Source organism: Periplaneta americana, chromosome 2 (assembly GCF_040183065.1).
Source record: "Periplaneta americana isolate PAMFEO1 chromosome 2, P.americana_PAMFEO1_priV1, whole genome shotgun sequence".
NCBI lineage: Eukaryota > Metazoa > Arthropoda > Insecta > Blattodea > Blattidae > Periplaneta > Periplaneta americana.
Window position 1 is genome coordinate 184174590 of NC_091118.1, and position 24099 is coordinate 184198688.

At 34.9% G+C, this 24099-nt stretch overlaps 1 protein-coding gene across 2 annotated transcripts in view; it reads left to right on the forward strand.

The window, feature by feature from the left end:
• Positions 1–4804, forward strand: part of LOC138694891 (cytochrome P450 4C1-like) — a 59013-nt gene extending 54209 nt beyond the window's left edge. For both annotated transcript variants that reach the window (XM_069819063.1, XM_069819062.1), the window contains 3 exons: positions 636–804; positions 880–1059; positions 4374–4804. In XM_069819063.1, the coding sequence (XP_069675164.1) occupies positions 636–804; positions 880–1059; positions 4374–4543 (519 nt within the window). In that variant the 3' untranslated portion in view covers positions 4544–4804. The remainder of the gene's footprint in view (positions 1–635; positions 805–879; positions 1060–4373) is intronic.
• Positions 4805–24099: the final 19295 nt, after the last annotated feature.

Genomic DNA, 24099 nt, shown 5'->3' on the forward strand with positions numbered 1-24099 from the left:
TTAGTAGAACTATAAGAAAATAATAACTCGCAACAGTAATTCATTATGTCGCTCTCAATAACACACTATTGTACATAACTATTATAGCAAAAATTTCTAAACATTACATACCTATTCTTTCCCGGAGTAGTGTGAGGTTCATTCGGTTGTAATTCAATATTATTTTTAATTCTCTTCACGGAACTAATACTTTTGCCAGAGTATTTAGCCGCTCTCTCATATTCCTTAGCAAGAGGTTCTAGCAAATATTTGTTTAATTTTTCCTCCTCGCAACGCTTGATTTTTATATATTTGCAATAATTTCTCCTTCTCGGCTATGGATAACAGCGTTACTTTTCCTCCGCGGTGGTGTGATTTCACCATAATTACTACCCTGTGGTTACTGCTCCATGGTAACACTTCTGGTACGCAGTGAAGGAAATAGCTCTATGTTTCTTGACAAGAGATTATGCTGCGGAGCATGCGCAAACAACTCAGTCGGCTCCACCCACGTTACGCGCTTCCTTTCCTCTGCCCCTCTGTCCCCGCTCAGAAGGTTCAAGATAACTTGAAATAACAGTATTAACTGAGCAGACTTGATATCTTATAAATGAGTAAATATGGGTAGAAAATCAAATAAATTGTTCTCTTTTCAGGAGAAAGAATTTCAAGAATTACAGGAGATTTTTGGAGATTCTGATCGCGATGCGACATTTCACGATCTTCAGAACATGAAGTACCTGGAGATGGTGATTAAGGAAACATTACGCCTGTACCCAAGTGTCCCTGTCTTTGGAAGGAGACTAAACGAAAACCTGTCACTTGGTTAGTATTATCTTATAGTGAAAATATTTGCGAACTCTAACTTCATTATACACCTAGTTCTTTTTGTCCTTTCAGGTGACTACATTGTTCCTGCTGGAACTGATATTGGAGTACTGCCATATATGATGCATCGAAATCCAAATTACTTCCCTGACCCAGAAAAATTTGACCCAGATCGTTTTCTTGCAGAAAATTGTGCAGGAAGACACCCTTTTGCTTATGTACCTTTCTCTGCAGGTCCCAGAAATTGTATAGGTGCGTATTATCAGTATCCACACTCATTCTTTTACATGTTTTCATCCCTCATTGTTCATTGCCCAATTTGATTTCGCAGTCAGAAAGATGAAATAAAACATCGATGCCAGATTCAATCTCACTTGCCACATAACTGATAATTTTATAAATTTAAATATTCACTTGGGTGTGGCCCAAAGATATTATTATTATTATTATTATTATTATTATTATTATTATTATTATTATTATTATTATTATTATTATTATTGACAAAAAGTGGGAGTATAAGGGTACAGTACATCAGTTATTCATAGATTTCAAAAAGTCGTACGAATCGGTTAAGAGAGAAGTTTTATATAATATTCTTATTGAATTTGGTATTCCCAAGAAACTAGTTCGATTAATTGAAATGTGTCTTAGTGAAACTTACAGCAGAGTCCGTATAGGCCAGTTTCTATCTGATGCTTTTCCAATTCAATGCGGGCTAAAGCAGGGAGATGCACTACCACCTTTACTTTTTAACTTCGCTCTAGAATATGCCATTAGGAAAGTTCAGGATAACACAGAGGGTTTGGAATTGAACGGGTTACATCAGCTTCTTGTCTATGCGGATGACGTGAATATGTTAGGGGAAAATCCACAAACAATTAGGGAAAACGCGATAATTCTAGTTGAAGCAAGTAAAGCGATAGGATTGGAAGTAAATCACGAAAAGACTAAGTATATGATTATGTCTCGTGACCAGAATATTGTACGAAATGGAAATATAAAAATTGGAGATTTATCTTTCGAAGAGGTGGAAAAATTCAAATATCTTGGAGCAACAGTAACAAATATAAATGACACTCGGGAGGAAATTAAACGCAGAGTAAATATGGGAAATGCGTGTTATTATTCGGTTGAGAAGCTTTTGTCATCAAGTCTTCTGTCAAAAAATCTGAAAGTTAGAATTTATAAAAAAAGTTATATAACCGGTTGTTCTGTATGGTTGTGAAACTTGGACTCTCACTTTGAGAGAGGAACAGAAATTAAGGGTGTTTGAGAATAAGGTTCTTAGGAAAATATTTGGGGCTAAGAGGGATGAAGTTACAGGAGAATGTAGAAAGTTACACAACGCAGAGCTGCACGCATTGCATTCTTCACCTGACATAATTAGGAACATAAAATCCAGACGTTTGAGATGGGCAGGACATGTAGCACGTATGGGTGAATCCAGAAATGCATATAGAGTGTTAGTTGGGAGGCCGGAGGGAAAAAGATCTTTGGGGAGGCCGAGACGTAGGTGGGAAGATAATATTAAAATGGATTTGAGGGAGGTGGGATATGATCGTAGAGACTGGATTAATCTTGCTCAGGATAGGGACCAATGGCGGGCTTATGTGAGGGCGGCAATGAACCTCCGGGTTCCTTAAAAGCCAGAAAGTAAGTATTATTATTATTATTATTATTATTATTATTATTATTATTATTATTATTATATTCAAGCACTTGACATATTGTCATTCGTCGTCTTGCTTCCCAATAAGCCTACAAAGTCATTATTACTACGAAATATAAAAGTAGGGTTTTCACACAAACTACTATATTTTCCACTAGTAGTCACAGTTTTCAAGTGATTCTACAAATGCTTTCCAATATTTAACTTCACGAGTGAAGGCTAAAGTTTCCTTAGTAACTTGGTAGAAATCAATGAACACAACAAGAAAGGATAAGCCACATTATGAGAAGGAAACTGCGTAGGCCTGTTCACCTTCATGATACCTATTTTGAGTTTCTCATTAAACATATTACAAAGATAATATTTTTATATATAGAAAAATAATATATTTTGATATTTTCGAGAAAATACATCCCTGAAAATGAATGTACTTTTCTTAAAAATAAATGTCTTTCAGTTTATTCTTAAAGAGACAAAAGATACTGACATTTTTAAATCATTCTGTTTCCCTATTCAAACATATAGGGTGTGCTGTCATTTATGTTACAAAAACAGTCACCTCTCATTCTTTGTTACAAAGCTGGCCAAGTACATTTTTATTTTTCAATTACCTCATTATATATGACATACATGGGCACAATTTTCGGTTACGTGAGGCACTCGATTTGAAATAGTTTGTTTACTAGGAGAGGAGACTGCAGAGTAGGATGGGAAATATAAACTGCTGTGACCTGCGTCACCTTATCGTAATCGTTCAGGAGGTCAGTGGCGAATTATTAGGAAAGCGCTTGGTTAACATGAGAGACTCGAAAACTTTTATTCAATTTGGCAAATTAATTCGGCAGCTTTAATCATAAACCTCTTTACTATTTCTCCATCATTGAATTGATTTAAATCACAGGCGAGAAATTGCGTAACTAGCCAATAATATTCCATCACGTTGTCTACGTTTATTTTATTGAATATTCTGGCGTTTATCAAGATTACTTAATAGATTTGCACGTTCTCGATCTAAAATAATTTCAGAAAATCATATTTCGTTTTCTACGCACATTTATTTTTTTATAAATTTATTTTGTAAATAATACGTACAAACAACATTTAATTCCTCGTACCTTTTAATGCAGCGTGTTTAAGGTATAATGTCGTATTTAGTATACAGTGCAAGTGTTAATGTCATAAATTTTCTTCGGAATAGTACGAAAAATAACATTTAATTCGTCTTACCTTCTAATTCAGTATGTTCTTTATGACATAAGGAGTAATGTCGTTGTATATTAAATTTATTAATGCCTAATAGGATTTTCGAGCATAACATATATCATATGTTCTCCCCTTCTAAACAGCAAAAAAAACTCTTCCCCCCATTTCTCATGAAATAATAGTTTTCTAACGCGTACACACTGCTTTGATAATGCCATTATGCCACCACTGATATTGCTTATGAAACTGATATAGAACCTGCACACGCCATGGAGCTGCGTGAGGAAGGGACGGGGACTGTGAAGGTAATGTCACTCAGAGCGATAAGCTCTGTGAAGGACAGTGAGGCATTATTTCTCAAGCGAGGCACGATGCCCATCCATGATATATGAGATATAAAATATTTAAACTAAGCAAATTATTTATTCTAAGCTTCCAACATACTATAGAAAAAATTCAACTTCCTGAGTTGACTTAAACTAAAACAGTTTTTGACCTCTACTGAAAATTTTTGACAAATGGACATTGCTGTCTTTGTAACTAGGCTACTCATAAGTTCTAAGTAAAAAAGATGGTTTCCAAACATTACAAATATATATATATATATATATATATATATATATATATATATATATATATATATATATATTTTTTTTCAATAAAATGGGACACTTTGTTTTCTTTGTTACAGGTCAGAAGTTCGCTATGCTGGAAATAAAGAGTACGGTGTCTCTACTACTGAGAAGATTCAAGATACTCGAAACAGACTCTAAAGAGGAGATTAAGTTTATGGTGGATTTTGTTATAAAAACTCTGACTCCGCTGAAAATTAAGTTAGTGGATAGGAGTGCTAAAAATTGAGACACTTATGAAATCAATGCAAATTTGTTCCAAATAAGGTCTACAGAAACAACAACATTTTACTTACAACAGGACTTCGCCATAATATCTGTTGTTAACTGTTTTATATCTGTTGTTTAAGTTGTTCATTCTTACTTCAAGATTTGATATATCAAAGTTATTCAAGCTAATCTTGTGTGAGTTAGTGTTTCCTTTTAGAAATATTTCCTCAATGTAATTATTAATTTCATCTTCGTAAATATACGAAGTAGTCTTACTGTATTTATTTTTGTTATAATACAATCGATAATCTGTTAAACTGAGAAAATTTGCAATATTATGCACAATTTTCTTTCGAATGATGTACAGATTGAAGAACTGCCACTAGTGATTGAGGAGAGAGATATAGGGGAGATGAGTGGGATGGGAGAGCAAGAGAAGAGAAGGTTAGGAAAGGAAAATAAAGGGAAAAAGAAAAGGTTGAAAAAGAAATAGAAAATAATGGAAAGGAATGAAAGAAACGAAAGGAAACCCAAAGGAATATAGAGAGGAGAGGAGAGGAGAGGAGAGGAGAGGAGAGGAGAGGAGAGGAGAGGAGAGGAGAGGAGAGGAGAGGAGAGGAGAGGAGAGGAGAGAGAATCTCATGAACGTGAACGGTTGGGTGAGGAGAGGGGAGGAGAGGAGTGAAGAGAGAACATCATAAACGTCAACGTCCATGTTGCTTGCTTGATGATATGCTATGTAACTCTGGTTGGGATGACATGAGGATAGTTGAATTAAGATAAAATTCTGAAGTTCGTCAACACTTGCATTTTGCTGGACCATTTCACTCAAGTACATATCTATTCACCAGTGGAGTTTAAAAATCTACTGAATTTCTACAAATCTGAGTAATGTACTAGTCCTGAACTCTTTTACATGAAATATTTTGTTTTACTGCAACTGCTTAGTAATTGTTTTCTTCTTTGTAGACAATTTAGAAGGTCTTGACTGGTTTACGTGAAATTAATATGTTCACAATGGTGGAAAGATCAAAAGTAATCTATGAACAACCTTACATGCTTACAAATGGCTTTTAAGGAACCCGCAGGTTCATTGCCGCCCTCACATAAGCCCGCCATCGGTCCCTATCCTGTGCAAGATTAATCCAGTCTCTATCATCATATCCCACCTCCCTCAAATTCATTTTAGTATTATCCTCCCACCTGCGTCTCGGTCTCCCCAAAGGTCTTTTCCCCTCTGGTCTCCCAACTAACACTCTATATGCATTTCTGGATTTGCCCATACGTGCTACATGCCCTGCCCATCTCAAACGTCTGGATTTAATGTTCCTAATTATGTCAGGTGAAGAATACAATGCGTGCAGTTCTGCGTTGTGTAAATATTTTCCTAAGAACCTTATTCTCAAACACCCTTAATTTCTGTTCCTCTCTCAAAGTGAGAGTCCAAGTCTCACAACCATACAGAACAACAGGTAATATAACTGTTTTATAAATTCTAACTTTCAGATTTTTTGAGAGCAAATTAGATGACAAAAGCTTCCCAACCGAATAATAACAGGCATTTCCCATATTTATAGTGAGGATCACGTAAGTTCAGTTCCCAAACAGCAAATATTTCCGCCTTGTCAGTGTTGCCAACTGTTACCAGATATCACCACATGTAGTAAAATCACGATCCTATGTACTGAATGACTTCTTTACTCACCGTACTTTACCTTAATGTTGGAAGGTTATTCGAAATAGTTTCAATAATAATGAGAAATGTATTGCTATGTTCTATTCTTTTATTCCTTTACATTATTATTAGTATTAGCATTAATAGGTTACTAGACGTAAATATACAACAAAGTATAGTATATAATATTCAAGAATCAAATCTGTTCCAAGACCAATTAAATTATTGTCACTTCTCTTCAAAGATTCCAGCGTACATATACTGTACTTCCTAAAGGTAGATAAATTAATAACCAATTGACTTTTGGTTGGAATTCGAATGAACTTCTGATTATCTTTTGAACTTAGTAAGGAAATGGATAATACAACTAGGCTAAAACTGAAATAATAATAAATCAACTTACAAAAATAATTTTGATCCTTAAAAGCCATAAGTAATTTCACTTCTAGATACCTTTTTAAAGATTTCATTTGTTTGTAAATTACTTAATAATGTTACACTTACACTTATTATTTCTGCAACTCCACGTCTGTCATTGAAAAAATGTATGATACATAACTGTGAAGTCTCTTTTTGGCTCTTGTGTTCTAAATTTAAATAAGAAAAAACAAATGATTCAAGAAATGTGAGCTGGTGAAAATTAAATACTCAATTAATAAAATAATTACTACCAAAAGAGTATTTTATTAATTCTATACAAAAGATGGATTACACAGAACAGATGGCCAGAAATCATAGATTTATACACAACATACAGCATGAAACGATCATCAAAAAATGCTTTTTGTACACAATAACATCTTTCAAACGAAGTGAAATAGCCAATAAGTTCAATAAATATTATGCTAATAAGTAATAACTATAATTAATAATTATCTACAAGCTGTAAAAGGGAATAAAATAGTATATTGTTGAAATTAGGGGGTATGGTTTATTACGTGTATTTATAATTTTAATTACTTTTTCTACATATAATTATATTTTAATTTATATTAGATTAGTTGGTGGTGTGGGTGTTAGTTTTATCGGTGTACGTCAGACTATTAAGAAAAACTGAAAGAAATATTAAATCTACAATCTACTTTATATAACAATATTTAATCAAGAACTGAATATTACTATTAATTTAATAACATAAGACCCAAAACATCTCCAAGTCCAGACAATACACATGCTGATTTTCTTAAATATGTTGGCAAACAAGCAAACTCACTACTTTTATCTTGTAATCTCATCTAAAATACAATATCTGTCTGGAGAAAATCTATCATAACATCAATTTTGAAAAGCAATTATTCAACTAATATCTTTTCGAGTTATCGACAGATACCACTTACCAGTATGATAGCCAAAATTATGGAAGAGATGATTTCATAGATTGAATTGGTTCCTGGAATCTAGTAACTAACTTTCATCTTATTGAGTTGACTTTAGAAAATTACATTCAACAAATGGACAGATTTTAAATTTTAGTCAAGATATTAAAGATATTTTAAGCAGAAAACAAAACACCTTAGCAATTTTAATTTATTTTCAAGGATCATATGGCTCTGTAAATATAAATCACTTAAGAAATTGCAAACTTAGGGTGTCCATGATAAAGTGTTATACTGGGTCAGTGACTTGATTATTTGATTCATTGTCACAAATATGTAAATAGAGACAGATTCATCTGAGCTTCCCACATTGTTGTTTTCAGGAATACATTTTCCAATATTAATGTCGATGGTCTAACTAAAGAAATAGATCTTATGATAATCTCATCATTTGCAGATAATATGGTTGTCTAGAACAAAAAATCACAGTCCACAAATATTAATAAACTGAGCCAAAATCCCAACAGACTTTTTGACTCTACTTGGAGAACTCAAACTTGCTCAATCAAGGGAAACTTTACTAATAAAACACAATCCCAAGTTATTTCAAAATGAATAGTATATAAGTTAACTTTAACAGATGATGTTAAGAAATGTGATACTTCTCCAGACATTTTAAAAATCATTAGAAACTATAAATGATCTGGTCAGTGAGTGACTACATACAGTATTTTTTATAGATGGATCCTGTTTACCAAGCCATAGATGTAATGGTGTTGTAGTACAATACCAGTATATTCCCTTTTACAGGGAATTATATTCAAACACTTGTTTGCCCCATTTTAACCGTGACAACGCCTTTTAGTTTTTTAAACTTTCTGGTTATTGTATTGTGTTTGTGTTTAGTGAAAGATTTTAGATAAGGGCGCAAATAGCCATAGTAGCTGACGCGCCCTTTTTAAACGCCACTAACTAACTAACTAACTAACTAACTAACTAACTAACTAACTAACTAACTAACTTCAAACACTGACTAATTTTGATAGTGAAAATTTAGATACACTTTTAAGCTTACAAAATCTCCAGTATCAACTTCATAAATCTGAGAAGGCTGTCATACTATCAGATTCAAAATCAGATATTCTTGCTGCAGTATTGGACGTAACAGCATGAAATCTCAATATTTTACAGTGTTTTAATATTTTAAGCAAAATGGTCGAATTACATCGACGACTGGTACTTCCGTGGATCCATGAACTTTACGGAGTGGGAGGTAATGAGGTAGTTGAAAGGTAGCAAAATTACTGTAAGGTTATCTATACCTGCATCTTACCACACTGTTAAAAGAATAACAAGATCAGATCATGACAATGTGGTAACAAAAATCGGAATGATTCTAAAGCAAATGAAAAAATTGCAATAGGCCATCCGGCATCCGCTCCACGATGGAGGAAAATCCTCAGAAGAAACCAACTAATCAGACCAAATGGGGGATCCAAACTACCCTCGAGAAGTACATGGCACTCAGATTATTAAATTGACAAACCTAAACAATTATTCATCAGTTAAGCTATAAAATATAATACATAGCAAGCAAGTTAATTCAATTTAAAAGTATAAACAATTCAATCAGTTGAAATATACAGAAATTGATAATAAATATCATGCAAATAACTTCACATTACAAGCATAAACAATTCATCACTTGTGGTATACAACCTACTATTTGATTTACAGCACATACAATTCATCAGTTAAGCTATAGGCCTACAGTCTACTATTGAATTTATAGCATATATAATTCATCAATTAAGCGAAACAAAAATATAGTACAATACATAGTAAAAATAATACACCTAATTTAATAACTGAACTTCTATGAAAATCTACAGTGGCAGTACTCATATTATCACAGGCCATGATTGTCTCAAATATTTACAAAGAACTGATATTTCAGAATCTCCCCATGCCATTTCTGAAATCTCAATGAAGATATGGATCATTGTCTTGACTGTTTAACTTTACACAGCTTTCAATCATCTGGTTAAATATTGGAGTGCAAGATAACAAATGACATCAACTGCTGAACACTTGGTATCAATCAACCAACAACTTCATTACATTAAAGGGGAAAAAAAACTGAAAGAATTAATTGTATATAGACACAACACATAAGACAAGGCCGCTTCAGAATAGTAATTGGCAAGGCTCTGTTGTTTTAGGATTCTTATGTAGATTCAATTTCACCTGAAAGAAAAAAGTAGCATCTATATGTATGCCTAATTATGAGAAATAAGAGAAACAGTTGCAATAGTAGTAGCAGTAGTAATGGTAATAATAATAATAATAATAATAATAATAATAATAATAATAATAATAATAATAATAATGACTGTAAAGTATGGAAATTAATATTGCAATGTAATATCAAAAGGTGATTTCACACCATTAACTCTTATCATTTAGTACAACAAATCTATTATATTCAGTTGCAATCACCAGTAGCTGTTCTTTCCTCCATTTTGTTGTTGGCTGATTTTTCACAAGTCTGCTATGATATGCAGCACTATCCATGACAATAATGCATTGCCCTAATGTTCTCAGGTCAATAACTGTGTTTGCACCCACTTCTCAACTACAGGGCTATTCATAGCACTATGGTAGTCCTGACTTTTCTTTCAATTGCATGAAAAAATTAAATCAGCACCTGCAATAAAAATTATACCTGGGCATATAATTACGTCACATGAATTCACAGCATTTAAATAAAGAAAATAAAACATAACATAACATGACATGAGATCCTCTTTGGTGAAAGGCTTTCCCACGTTTTTATTTAGTCACCAATTTTTATATTTTTGTACCCTGATTTAAAAAATTACTCTTGCCAAATTTATGTAAAATATAAATCAATATAACTTACCGAGTATAAATCCACCTTTCGTTCCGGCATCTAATCTTCCACCCTCATTTGTTGGTCTACGAATAACACCATTCATGTCACTGGAAACTTCACCTGGTTTATTTCATGAATAAGTGAGTGATCCTACTTAAAAAAAACAGAGAGAGAAAAGCAATTCACATTGACACTCTAAGAGACACAAAAATTTTAAAGACAGGAAAACCGTTCAGGAATTTTATAACTAACCTCTAGTTATAATATGAAACTATTAATTGCAAAACATGTTGTTCCCACCTGAATTCATTACTAGTAGCCTATATTAATTGCAATTTCATATTCCACATAAGTGTTAACCTATTTGTTAGTAAAAAATTCAATCACTCAATGTCTCACAATACATTGAAATTTACCATTCATAAAAATCCAAGTCTCATCCAAGAATACTACGGGTTTAGGGTTCTCACGCTCCACATTTCTTATATATTCTCTTAAAAACGAATAACATCACTTTCTCGTACATGTGTATAAGGATCCCCTTTGCTCCATAGAAATTTCATCTCTTTCAAAATTTTTTTCACCGATGATAAGGATACTCTAAATAAATATGTTTCATAATCATCATTCATATGTTCCAGAACTTTTGCTGCTGTTAGTACTTCCCCTGTAACAGTAAATGAAAATTATGCCATATTTTTATACATATGACTAATATCAGAATTACATTGCATAAATCAACACAATAATTCCTGTAACTTCCCTACCGTTATGTAACTTGTCATAAATAAATCTCGCAATTGCATCTTTCGTAAAATCATCAGCATCAGTCACTGGATGTTTACGTAGTCTATGTTTTCCTGGTGTCACAAGTGGGGTCCCCTTCTGTGAATTTATCACATTCGTGGCTGTAGTAAAGCCAAGCTGTAATAACAAACAATAACATAACACTTCTAAAAATTGTTATATCATAAAATTCATGCATGATACCAACATTTGCAGCTATATGAATAGAAAATGATCAACATGTTAGGTTGGGTCTACGATAGGTTTAAGTAGGCTAATATTTAGGTAATTCTCCAGAAAAGCTACATCAAAGAAGGCATAATTTTATTTTGTTTAATTGATTTCTGTGATATTTACATAGTGATGCACACGTGGTTTTAGTGCACAGCCACAAATACATTCAGCACAAAAATCCTTTGACACTTACCTGTATATTCTAATGCATTGTTGTAGTCCCTCCCTCAAACTTGTTACTAATTACCAATATAACATGCGAGAGGTCCATGACGAAGAGAAATGGTTAGTTTCCCAGTAGTGCGTCCTCGTCCTCTCGAGTGTTATATCTTAACAAGTACTTTGGGTGGGGTAGCTTTTCTGAAGAAACACCATATTTAATATTACTTAGACCAGTCATGAATAAATTATTCAGCCAGAGTCAACGTTCCTATGCTTTATAGAGTATGTTATATAGTTATTATATAAAACTGAATTATTTTTAAGCACCATAACAGGCCAACATTCATGTAATATTTGCTGCAATATCAAGTTAATAATTACAATATGACTTGTATTTTCTTCGGCCGATGTGGCATGTAAATTGTGATCTGAACAGTTAATTTAATACTAAAAGAGAAAACTGGAAATTTACTTTGTGCTGTTTGATTATTTGTTCGTCTAATTTGTAAATGTATTTAAGCTATCACCTACTGCAGTATTACAGTATCTTAAATGTATTTAGTTTGGCAATATGAAAATCACTGACTAGATTAAACATCTAGGCCTAACTTAAAAATTTGTTTTGTTTGACCACAATCATGAAATTATTAGTGCAAACTCCTAAAACTGAATACCACTTTGAAATGTATGCTTAAGAATACTTACTCCTAATAATTTTCCTATTCTGCTTGTAATTGCTATCTCCGTTAGCATAATTCCTTTTTCATTATCTTCTTTCTTCAACTCATTATACACGTGAACTGCAGATTTCTGAAGCGTACTCTGAATGCCACACATTTTCTTCCTTGGAGGAGTCACTGCAACACTATTTCATTTTTTTGACATAGTAATAAAAATCTAAACACGAAAGAAATTCATTAAAATTTGAAATAATATTTCTATCCATTACCCACGTGCATTATCACGCCCAAGTATATTATATTTATTCGTACTTATCTGACTATTCTTGAATTATAACCACAACGCAACACATAAAATAACTATTATGTATTAATATTAATACTAATATTAATTAATTATTAATAAGTTCGAATTTCACAATCTTCCAGTAACCGGCTGAGAAATCTAGTACAATTTTAATTTCATGGAACTCCAGTACCGGCAAATATTGTCGATATTTGCCTCAGCTGCCAACATACCAGTTACAAAATCACTACCATTTATAGTATTTGTCAGTATCGAAATTCGAAACGAAGTTGGCAAAAGAAAATTCAACCTTCAAACTAGAAAATCACCATAATCCACTAGCATTTGTAGTAATGGGGGAAAAATGGTTAGGTTTCACCCTTAGGGTATCAAGTTACCTGGTCTTCCCTATATTCTGCGTTAAATTTCCTCCCGAGTGTCATTTATATTTGTTACTGTTGCTCCAAGATATTTCAGTTTTTCCACCTCTTCGAAGGAAAAATCTCCAATTTTTGTATTCATTTCGTACTATATTCTGGTCACGATACATAATCATATACTTTGTCTTTTCGGGATTTACTTCCAAACTTATCGCTTTACTTGCTTTGAAAATGGGAAATGCATTTTGGCCACATAGATACATTATTAGAATTTCTTCTATATTTGCCTCATGTTCTAACAAAGAAATAGCTGCTAGATCCATGCTGTCAGTCGACGCTCTATATTGCAGGCGTCAACAGAATTTCACGCACGGTGCGTCGGATCCGTACGTGGCTCTTGGAAAGTACCACTTCACGTGTCGCGCTGCGGCATATTGATGTAGGCCTATTTAAACGAGAGGCTGCGGAGCGAAGCGGCACGGTGCGGTGAGGCGCGGTTTGACGCATTCGCTATTTGTCATGATTTGAAGGTGGGACATCTAGGACGTTTTTCGTTAAGTTCCGTCCCAGATCACATTATAGATTGCTCATTCCTATGTTAAAATCGGTTGCACTTTTTAAGAGAACAACCGCCAGAATCGCCACCCGTCCGCCGTAAACGAACACGAGATGGCAGTACAGTCGCTAATGCAATTCAAATGGGAGCAATCTGGATATATATGATCTAGGGTTCCGTGCACCGAGACTACCGGTACAGTAGACTATAGTAAGTAGAGAGAACAGCGAAGGTCAATGTACAGACTGTAAGCTACGCCGTCCTACAGAGTAAACAACAGAGAATAAAGTGTATATTACTCGTTGCCAGTGTTGCCAACACATAAATTGTATCCCTGTCAGTATAACACCTGGAAATCCGTCAGAATCCGTCAAAATAATAATAATAATAATAATAATAATAATAATAATAATAATAATAATAATAATAATAATAATAATAATACCCAATATATATATACAACCAATTTTAACACAACTTACTTACTAATTCTGATTAAAATAATTATTCGTCAACATTGACTTGATTACGAGCAAATTTGAAACAGAACATTCTTAAACATAGTACGGAACAGGCAGGGCTGTTCAAATAAAAAGTAAAATCTCCCAAAAATGAAACAATTAAAAATGACGGCAGCTAAAAATGTCAAAAGACGATGTAAATCGTAATTCTCGCCAGAAAATCCGTCACCCGTCAAAGCCAATTTTTCCCGTCCGCTATGTTGAAATTCCGTCAATTTCGACGGAATTTCCGTCAGTTGGCAACACTGCTCGTTGCACGAATGATTGCCGACTTCGGGAGAGACGTCGGCGCTGCGTCATCCATCACCTATTGGTCGCCGGCAATCATTCGTGCAACGAGTAATACTCCCACGGCTGGAGCTCAGATCACGTCGTCGTCTACAGGACTGTCGAGTCTGTTGCAGTCAACAACAATATATTTTTTTGAACCTCTCGAAAGTGAACCTTATCCCATTGTCACTGAAATAATGTTTATATTCTAAGAAGCTCCTTTCAACACATGACGTCACGGGCGCTAACATGTTTTATTTTTATTTTATTGGGTTATTTTACGACGCTGTATTAACATCTAGGCTATTTAGCGTCTGAATGATATGAAGGTGATAATGCCGGTGAAATGAATCCGGGGTCCAGCACCGAAAGTTACCCAGCATTTGCTCGTATTGGGTTGAGGGAAAACCTCGGAAAAAAACCTCAACCAGGTAACTTGCCCCGACCGGGATTCGAACCCGGGCCACCTGCTTTCGCAGCCAGACGTGCTGACCGTTACTCCACAGGTGTGGACTCTAACATGTTGTAGGCCTAAATCATGTGAACGAGATGATCCTTTATGGACACTCTGTAAACTATTGTTTATATTTACCATCGCAGTATATCCAGAATTTTTTTCGAGAATAGTTTTCTAGTTTACACTGTATGTTATTTGTAACTGATCCAGAAGCTGTGTTGATTTTGTTACACATTTCTTCTACAAGTGTGAGGGCATGGGGCAGTTTAATGCTTTTCGATTCTAACGCCTTTATTGTTCTGATACACAAGAAAATTTGTTTTTAACAAACAACTATTGAAACAGCTCGTTCGAAACTGCAGATTCTGTAGCACGTATAACAAAATAATCTTCACTACGAAACGTTTTGATTACATCTACAACCAGTGGCGGCTCGTGGGTATTGAATTCAGGGGGGCTGCATACAAAAATAAATAAACCAAGCAACTTATTTTATTTAAAGATTAGTTCCATGCGCCTTGTCTTGTAGGTTGCAAACTTTTGAATCATCTTCTTACTAAAATCCGATATGTCGTTTAACATAATCTTTGTAATGGAAAACATAGCTAATGCGGTCAGTCTCTCTTCTCTCATCGTATTTCTCAGATAGGATTTTACTCTCTTCAAACACGAAAAGCAACGTTCTGGTTCGGAAGTTGTCATTGGTATGGTGATAGCTATGCGTAGTAGTTTTACAACTTCTGAAAATGAGGCCTGCAAGTTCTCAGATAGAAGAAACTGCAAGAGCTTGACTGCGTCACTGATATTTCTGGATGCTTGTCTCTGATACAACACAGTGAGTTCCGTTTTTAGTTTGTCTTTATCGAATATTAGAAAAAACTTCACACATACATTTAGATGATTTTCAGGAAATGAACTTTTGTAGCATTCAAATGCACTGTTCCGTCCTTGCCTCACTTATTGTTATGTTGTTAGATGTTTCAGATTCCATTATGGTTTGAAAACATTCTAGCAATGGCTCCTTGTTCTCAAGAACAACATTTACTGTTGTTATTTTAAAATTCCATCTTGTTGCCCAGCTAATGGAATTGTCTTTGAAACACATTGACCTAATACAGACTGTGAGGAGATCGAGAGAAGAAAGCAGGGATACTGGATAGATTAGCAAAAAATACGCGAGCCTTTGTATTTTGTTTAGCGGCTCTTTCCATTATGAGATTCAACCGATGGACACTTAATTTCACATTTCTCCTGAATTGTTAAGGTACTGAACTGAATAGACTGTAAATATTGTACAGAATGAAACATTGTCTCACTTGTTATACTCACAACATTAAAGAAAATGTATTTAAAACTGCGCGCTACTGACAAACTGCTGCAAATTTTGCAGCGCCTGGAAACTCTGGATTCACGGCAAGGAGCAGCAGGGGGAGGGGTAAAACTAACGCGCAAAGCTTCCGAGACGAGACTGGCAGCTCCAGGGGAGGAAGTGGCTTCACCCATAGTCCTTGTCTCTGGTTTCGCTCTGGCAGCACCAGGGGAGGAAGTGACTTCAATAACGATTGCGTGCATGTCAATGAGGGAGAAATTTTATAAAAAATTCGAGCCGCTAAATAGAGACTATATAATAAATGTATTTCACAGCATAAAACGATACATGAACCACAAATGTCTGGGGGTGCTGCAGTACCGCAGCCCCCCTTCGAAAGCCGCCACTGTCTACAACCCTTTTATAATGTGCAGCATAGTAGACTGCAGCATCCAGCCATGTCCCCCATCTCGTTACAATGGGTTGCGGCGGTAGAAGGACTCCAGGGGTCATTTCTCTGAATTTCGTTTCCAGACTTGGTGCTTTCAAAAATATTTTTTTAACAATCGATTTGAAACTGTTCACATTACCACAGTCTAATATATACAGTCGCGCAACTTCAACACTTTTTTTGCCAACATTCACGACACTGGCGCTCAAGCGGCAGGCAAGGCACTGGTCATAGGGTTGATACAGCCAGCACGTGCTTTAAAGGTATGCGAGATGTTATAATAACGTTTTAATCATGCGTCGGAATAAAGGCAATGTGTGCAATGACGAAAATTGCAGTAACAACAAGTTTAAATCTCCGAATTTGTTGTTCTTCAGATTCCCTAAAGACCAAGAGAAAATCATAACTCAGTCATAACCTATAATCCACGCTGTAGGTAGCCTACGTATTGCGTTCTATAAAACATTTTTTAGTTATCAGTTACCTATTTGTATGTCAGGAAGGAGAGTTTAAATAAAAACAAAGTAAATACCTGTTACAGTATATTATTGTTTTGCGGAGATCATATGTAAATGTGTAACCATTCCGATTTTGGATAATGTATCTACAGTTTTTAATGTAAGTAATTCCATAATTTTTGTATTCGTGTTTTTTTCTTTATATTTTTCAAAAGTTGAGTATTATATTGCATTCAAGTAGGGATTAATTTTTTCAAGAATTCATGGCCTATTATAATCCTTATGCAAAATATTCACTTCTTGAATAAATCCAGACTCTGTCGATAAATTTCTGATGTGTTGGTGTAGATTCGTGTGGCAGACGTATTAAGTTCTCAAGAAATAAAAGTGCCTTTTTAAATTTAATATAAAAAGCAGTCTTTCTGTAATAATTTGCATGACTGTTATTGGTGTTGATTTTACATTACCAGTGATCATTTGAGCCGTTCAGAGCAGAAGTGGTATAAGTCAAAATTAGGTAATGAGGTTTAAAGTAAAAATTCTGTAAAATACAGTGCAAAGTAGCAATTAATATATCCTTCGTGCTATTCACCGACTACTAATAGTTTAAATAAATTCAATATTAACTGCTACTTTGCGCTGTACTTTACAGAATGTTTACTTTAACCCTCATTACCCATTTTTGACTTACACCACTTCTGCTCTGAAAATAAAATTAGGCCTTCATTTTCTGAGTTAATTGAAGTTACAATTTTTTTCAACAAAGTTGTGTATTCATTTGTTCTCACCTACGTCATAATAACAGTAAGTGCATGTAAATTACGTATTATATAGGTTAGGGTAAGTTAAAATTAAGCTTATTTGTGAAAACTGGAAATGTAATGTAAAATGCGGTGAACTTTCCATAAAAATTTAAACCATAATATCAGCACTAATAGCGACTCAAAATAATAAAAAATGAAAAAATAATGAACTTCATAAATCAATGTCTATCAAATTAAGGTTTAAATCTTCCCCTTTTTTATTTTTAAGTTTACCTCAGCGGCCGAGTTTACCCCAATTTGCGGTATGGAAAATAGTTAATTTTTCAGGAAATAGGGAGAGGAGTTCACCACGCGATGTACCCTACGAGATATGCCCTACAATTTTGACTCTTCTCACAGGAAATATAGAGTTCCAATGGTTTATAAATATATTTAGGAATGAATAGAATTAACCGTCCACGTACAAACAATTATATTATTTCAAACCATTATACGTGATCAGGGCCATGATTCAGTTGTAAGGAGCAGAAAGAATTACGTTTATTCCCAGCTTCTGAAACTTGTAGATTAACTGCGTGTGAAATTCTTCCAGGATTCTAAGGTAGAATTAGTAAGAACCATATACACTTATTGTATAGCATAAAAATATAAAATAAATTACGCAAAACCCGTTTTCTGATGTGTTATCATATGTCGTGTGCACACTTTTAACTTGCCTGCCGCTAGAGGGCTACTGTCGCGCCAGCTGTCAAATGTTGGCATATTTTATACGTATGAGTTGCGTGACTGTATCTATTAGACTGTGACATTACTATAGCAGGAGCCCATGGGCTAGAGAAGTTAAAATAAATAATTTTCGGGTAAAGTAGCTTAAGTTCCTTAGCTGCTTTTAACATGTATCCGCGATGAAAAGAACTACATTATCATTTTTTATTTCGTCTGGCCATAAGAGGGTCATAACAGTTTGAAAAACTTTGATTATATTTAAATGAATCACTTTCTCAAGAATTTCAGAGGTTAAAAAAAGTTGTATTGAGTTTGTCTGGAGAAAGAATGCCCGCAACGACGTTTGCAACAAATCTTCCAGCTGCGCTTTCATCGATGGAAATCCATATTTTACTATTCCCGTTTGATCTGATTACCTGGTTGGGTTATTTCCGAGGTTCTCTGCAACTGTAAGGCGAATGTCAGGTAATCTCTGGTGAATTTATTTTTATTTTATTGGGTTATTTTACGACGTTGTATCAACATCTAGGTTATTTAGCGTCTGAATGAAATGGTGATAATGCCGGTAAAATGAGTCCGGGGTCCAGCACCGAAAGTTACCCAGCATTTGCTCGTATTGGGTTGAGGGAAAACCCCAGAAAAAATCTCAACCAGGAACTTGCCTCGACTGGGATTCGAACCCGGGCCACCTGGATTCGCGGCCAGACGCGCTGACCTTTACTCCACATGTGTGGACTCTGGTGAATCTTCGACCTCATCTCGCCAAATACAATCTCACTATCATCAATCTCATCGACGCTAAATAACCTAGTCGTTGATACAGCGTCGTTAAATAACCAAATAAAAACGAACATAATTCTAACGAGAGTATATCTCAAAATAATATTAAAGAACAACATAATGCTAAAGAGAGTGTATTTCAAAATAGGCCTATACTAATATTTTGATCAATGTCTAATTTTGACTAATATATCTCTTCACACGCTACTTAACCTTGCCACTAACAGTGGAGGGAAAGGGAGAGAGAACAATAATTTCGTCTGTTAACGACGTCACAGGCAAACGTCGCGCCCATATTATGTTGGCCACATTGTATATTTGGTTCCATTTGGTTAACATTGTAAAGGCAGGGTTGAAAGCTACGGTAGGCCTACCTTCTCCTCTAGTTCAGCGAAATTTTGTCCCGAGATGTTGAAACAATTTTATATAAACCATTCTGGATGGACTGTAAACCGGTGACAGCGTAGGCCTAATCTACTATAGCAGGGACCAATAAAACCAAGTTGCAAGTTCACTATGAATTAGACGGAAGTCCTGATGTATTTTACAATACTGGTACTAATTATGCCCTACAAATATCGAGAAATGAATTATAAAACCAATTCGAAAGCGCTTTCTATCTTGTACATATAAAAAACCACGTTTTGGAAAACGGTAAACAGTCAACAGCTAGGTCTATCATTACAGTGAAACATTGGTTGTCAATTTAACTGCAAGGATTTCTAGGAGTAGACCTTTACATTGAAGTGACTAAGACTGCACTGGTACTGGTCGATTTTAAGATGCCATCACAGTCTACTATATAGTCAAGGAGCTTGAGTTTTGAGGGTGCTAGAAACAATAGACTGTGCGGTATTATTTTGCATTGCCTGTAAATGATGCGATATTAGCGATCCTAGTGGTGAGCAACTACCTAATGTTTGCATATTTACTACGTATTGACCTTCGTGACTGTATATACTAGACTGTGATGCCACTGAACATTTCTAGACCGCTTTTCTCGTTGACAGGCTTAAGTTCATCTAAGATGAACAGATTCGCTGCCCCAGCGGAAAGGGCTGCCCACCCCTGGCTTGTATTAATAACGAAATGACCATTAATTGAATTTACTTACATTTCCTGTAGGAAGACGGTGTGAGACTTCCACGTGATGAAATCAATCGTAACCAGAATTTGGCACAACAACGCAGGTCTCCTGTTGAAATATATTCCATTATTTACATATCGCTATATTGCAACAAAATACTGTACCAAAATGCCACTTTGCCATTGCTCCTGTAGTCTCATATAGTAAGCCTACCTTTATGATTTCGTTCAGACGATTTCAAATAATTGTATTTCTAGAGAAAATAAATTTCAACTCTGCATGTGGTACTTAACAGGTTAACTGTGTAATTTACTCTGAATTAATATGATGAGAAAATAAGTAGGTCTATGTAATCTAACGTTATCATAACCTAAATTCATCATTACTCTTGCCTTGCAAGCTGTAACCAAACCTGTCATTTTCAACCTCATTACAAATGTTAATACTGGATACCTGATAGGCGCTAACAGTAAAAGTGCATTTTGGCTAGATGGAGTTATAAATAAGAAAAAACTCATACCTATTCTGAATATGTAGAGCCACGTATCCATCATCATATTGAACACTTCACTCATTTAAATTAAAATAAAGAACACAATACATTGAAACTACCGGTACCTTTAAACAAAACAATACTGAATCATTCGGAAGAAAAGCGAAATGCAAACACTTCTTGTTTTAGCAACGTTTACACTATATCCTATCAGTTATTTTCCAATAGCCTACAATTCCGAATAACGTAAGTGCGTGCACAACGCAATAGACAACGGCACAGGGACGGTTTTATTGCAACTAGTGTCAGATGACGAACTACTGCATGTATGGGCTCGCCCCTGAACGTACTCTAGGAGCATAAACGCTTAACATCCGTTCTGCTATTCCCTTCCACATTCTTTCGTGAAATTATTATTAACCAATATTATGACATGCTAACAGTGGTAAATAGTATATTAAGAAATTAGTTTGTTATACTTCATTTTCCTAATTTTGAAGAATGCACAACTGTTAAAACAAACATACTAAATGCATTTTATACGGCACCGATATGCTATTTTTTGCATGGCAGCACTATTAGGAAAAAAAATAGCATAGCAAATCAAATTTATAATGATGAGTTGTTTGAAATCATGGCCTATGACCACAGTATAAAGAAGATAATACTGTGCTATGACAGCAAAATATTGCATGGAAAATCGTTTAATAATTTTATGCCATAAGTAAGTTACGTTTTAGTTGGCCTGGTAATATTTTACGGCATTGGTGCAATAATGTGGCATATTGTAGGCTACACGATTTTAACCACAATAAAAACTGTTTCTAATGCTGATGTACACAAAAAAAAAAGTATTACCTGTTAAATACGACTTCGCGCTAGACTTTTTTCAACGTTAGCATTACAGTAGGCTACATTGCGAATTAAATTTTCGTAAATTTCGTATTGGGATTTCGAGCAAATTACTCTTAATATATACAGTATACAATATATTCCCGCCTTTCACCCTTACTTTTTAACTTCGCTCTAGAATATGCCATTAGGAAAAACCAGGAAAACAGGGAAGGTTTGCTTGTTTATGCGGATGACGTGAATGTTAGGAGAAAATCCACAAACGATTAGGGAAAACACGGAAATTCTACTTGAAATAACTAAGGAGATATGTTTGGAAGTAAACCTGGAAAAAAACAGTCTATGATTATGTCTCGTGACCAGAACATGGTACGAAATGAAAATATAAAAATTGGAAATTTATCCTTTGAAGAGGTGGAAAAATTCAATACCTTGGAGCAATAATAACAAATACAAATGACACTCGCGAGGAAATTAAACGTAAAATAAATATGGGAAATGCCTGTTGTTATTTGATTGAGAAGCTTTTATCATCCAGTCTGCTCTCGAAAAAGCTTAAAGTTAGAATTTATAAAAACAGTTACATTACCGGTTGTTCTGTATGGTTATGAAACTTGAACTCTCACTTTGAGGGACAGAGGTTAAGGGTGTTCGAGAGTAAGGTGCTTAGGAAAATATTTGGGGCTAAGAGGGATGATGTTACAGGAGAATGGAGAAAGTTACACAACACATAACTGCACACATTGTATTCTTCACGTAACATAATGAGGACAATTAAATCCAGACGTTTGAGATGGGCAGGCATGTGGCACATATGGGTGAATCTAGAAATACATATAGAGTGTTACTTGGAAGACCTGACGAGAAAAGACCTTTGGGGGGGGGCAAGGCGTAGATGGGAGAATAATATTAAAATAGATTTAGGGAGGTGGGATATGATGGTAGGGACTGGATTAATCTTGCTCAGGATAGGGACCAATGGCGGGCTTATGTGAGGTGGCTGAAGCTTCGGGTTCCTTAAAAGTCACTTGTAATAATAATATTCCCGCATTTTTTTTATCATTCAGTGACATTGCACCACATAAATACCAAACCGTATCTTCGTTTTGGTGTCTACTGTACAGTATTTTCAGTCAATCGATAACTTGGCGAAAGAGAGGAAGAGTTCTTATTCTTGCGGCTTGAATGAAATTCGCCACTATAATAAAAAAAAAGTTTAGATGAAAACTTTTTTCTACCTTTCAGGAAATTAATTATGGCACTAGGTTTCCCAAATTACACATTATACCTCACAGGCCCTTCACTATATCCAACGGGTTCAGAGATTTTGAATTGTTTAAGTCAGTCATTTCATGACTCAAATAAAAGAACAGACTATGGTATGAATAGCGTCAGCAACAGCAGCAGCAGCAGGGTGAATTTTAATTACTCTGAGAAAACTCTAACATCTGCCTTGTTGTTAAATTCTTAGAACTTGAATTGGACTCAATTATCCAGATCAAATTGTTTGCTCTATCACTTAACTGCAGTAGCAGAATATCCAACCTTATGGCCTCTTCCATCCTCACCCCTGATTTTGAACAATGAACATCCACAATAATAGAATGTCTTGGTCACCTGGTAAGTGAGACAAGGCTACGATTTAGATAATACACGATAAATATACAAGACATGGGCTCTAGTTTCGTAATATCAAATGTAATATGTCTTTATGCCTGTACTAAGAATCAAACTGGGTGTGAGGTTTAAAATGTTATGTACCACTTTAACCGAAGTGTAGGACCACAATAATGACAAATGATTACGATAGGACTACCTACCACTGGATCCGAGGACAATAATTATTTCAATATTGGAGGTAGCACAGCAGGATGACCTGTGTTAAAGCATTTCTTCCACTCCTGATCACATATCAAACAGATTAGCCATCCCCATATTAAAAATGGTAACACGTGGAAGAGAACAACCATCAAGATCGCCATTGTCGATTGGTAACGACAACTAGATTGAAGTACGTTGTTCCATGCAATTCAAATGAGAGTTATAAGTGATTTCTTCTGCAGTTTTTAGATGGCAGTATAGTGGAATTGATCAAAGCTGTTGCCTTCACAGTCCATAAGACTGATCAGTCTGTTAATATGTGATCTGGGGTTCCACCTTGCACCTGTAATCTATTTCATTTCAATATAATAATCAGTCCATGGGCCCGAACAAATTTTGCACCCCCCCCAACAATTTACTTATGAAAATTTTAGACATTTAGCAGTCAAACTGTAAAACAAAGTCTGTGATATCACTACCCTTTAAGGGGAAGGACAGGTGAAATTGCATTTTCGTTACTTTGTTTTGTGAAAAATGAATCAGCAATCTCTTATTTATATGTTGAGCACGTTTCAGTGCTTTGCAGCGCTTGGAAGCATAAAAATGACGTCATAT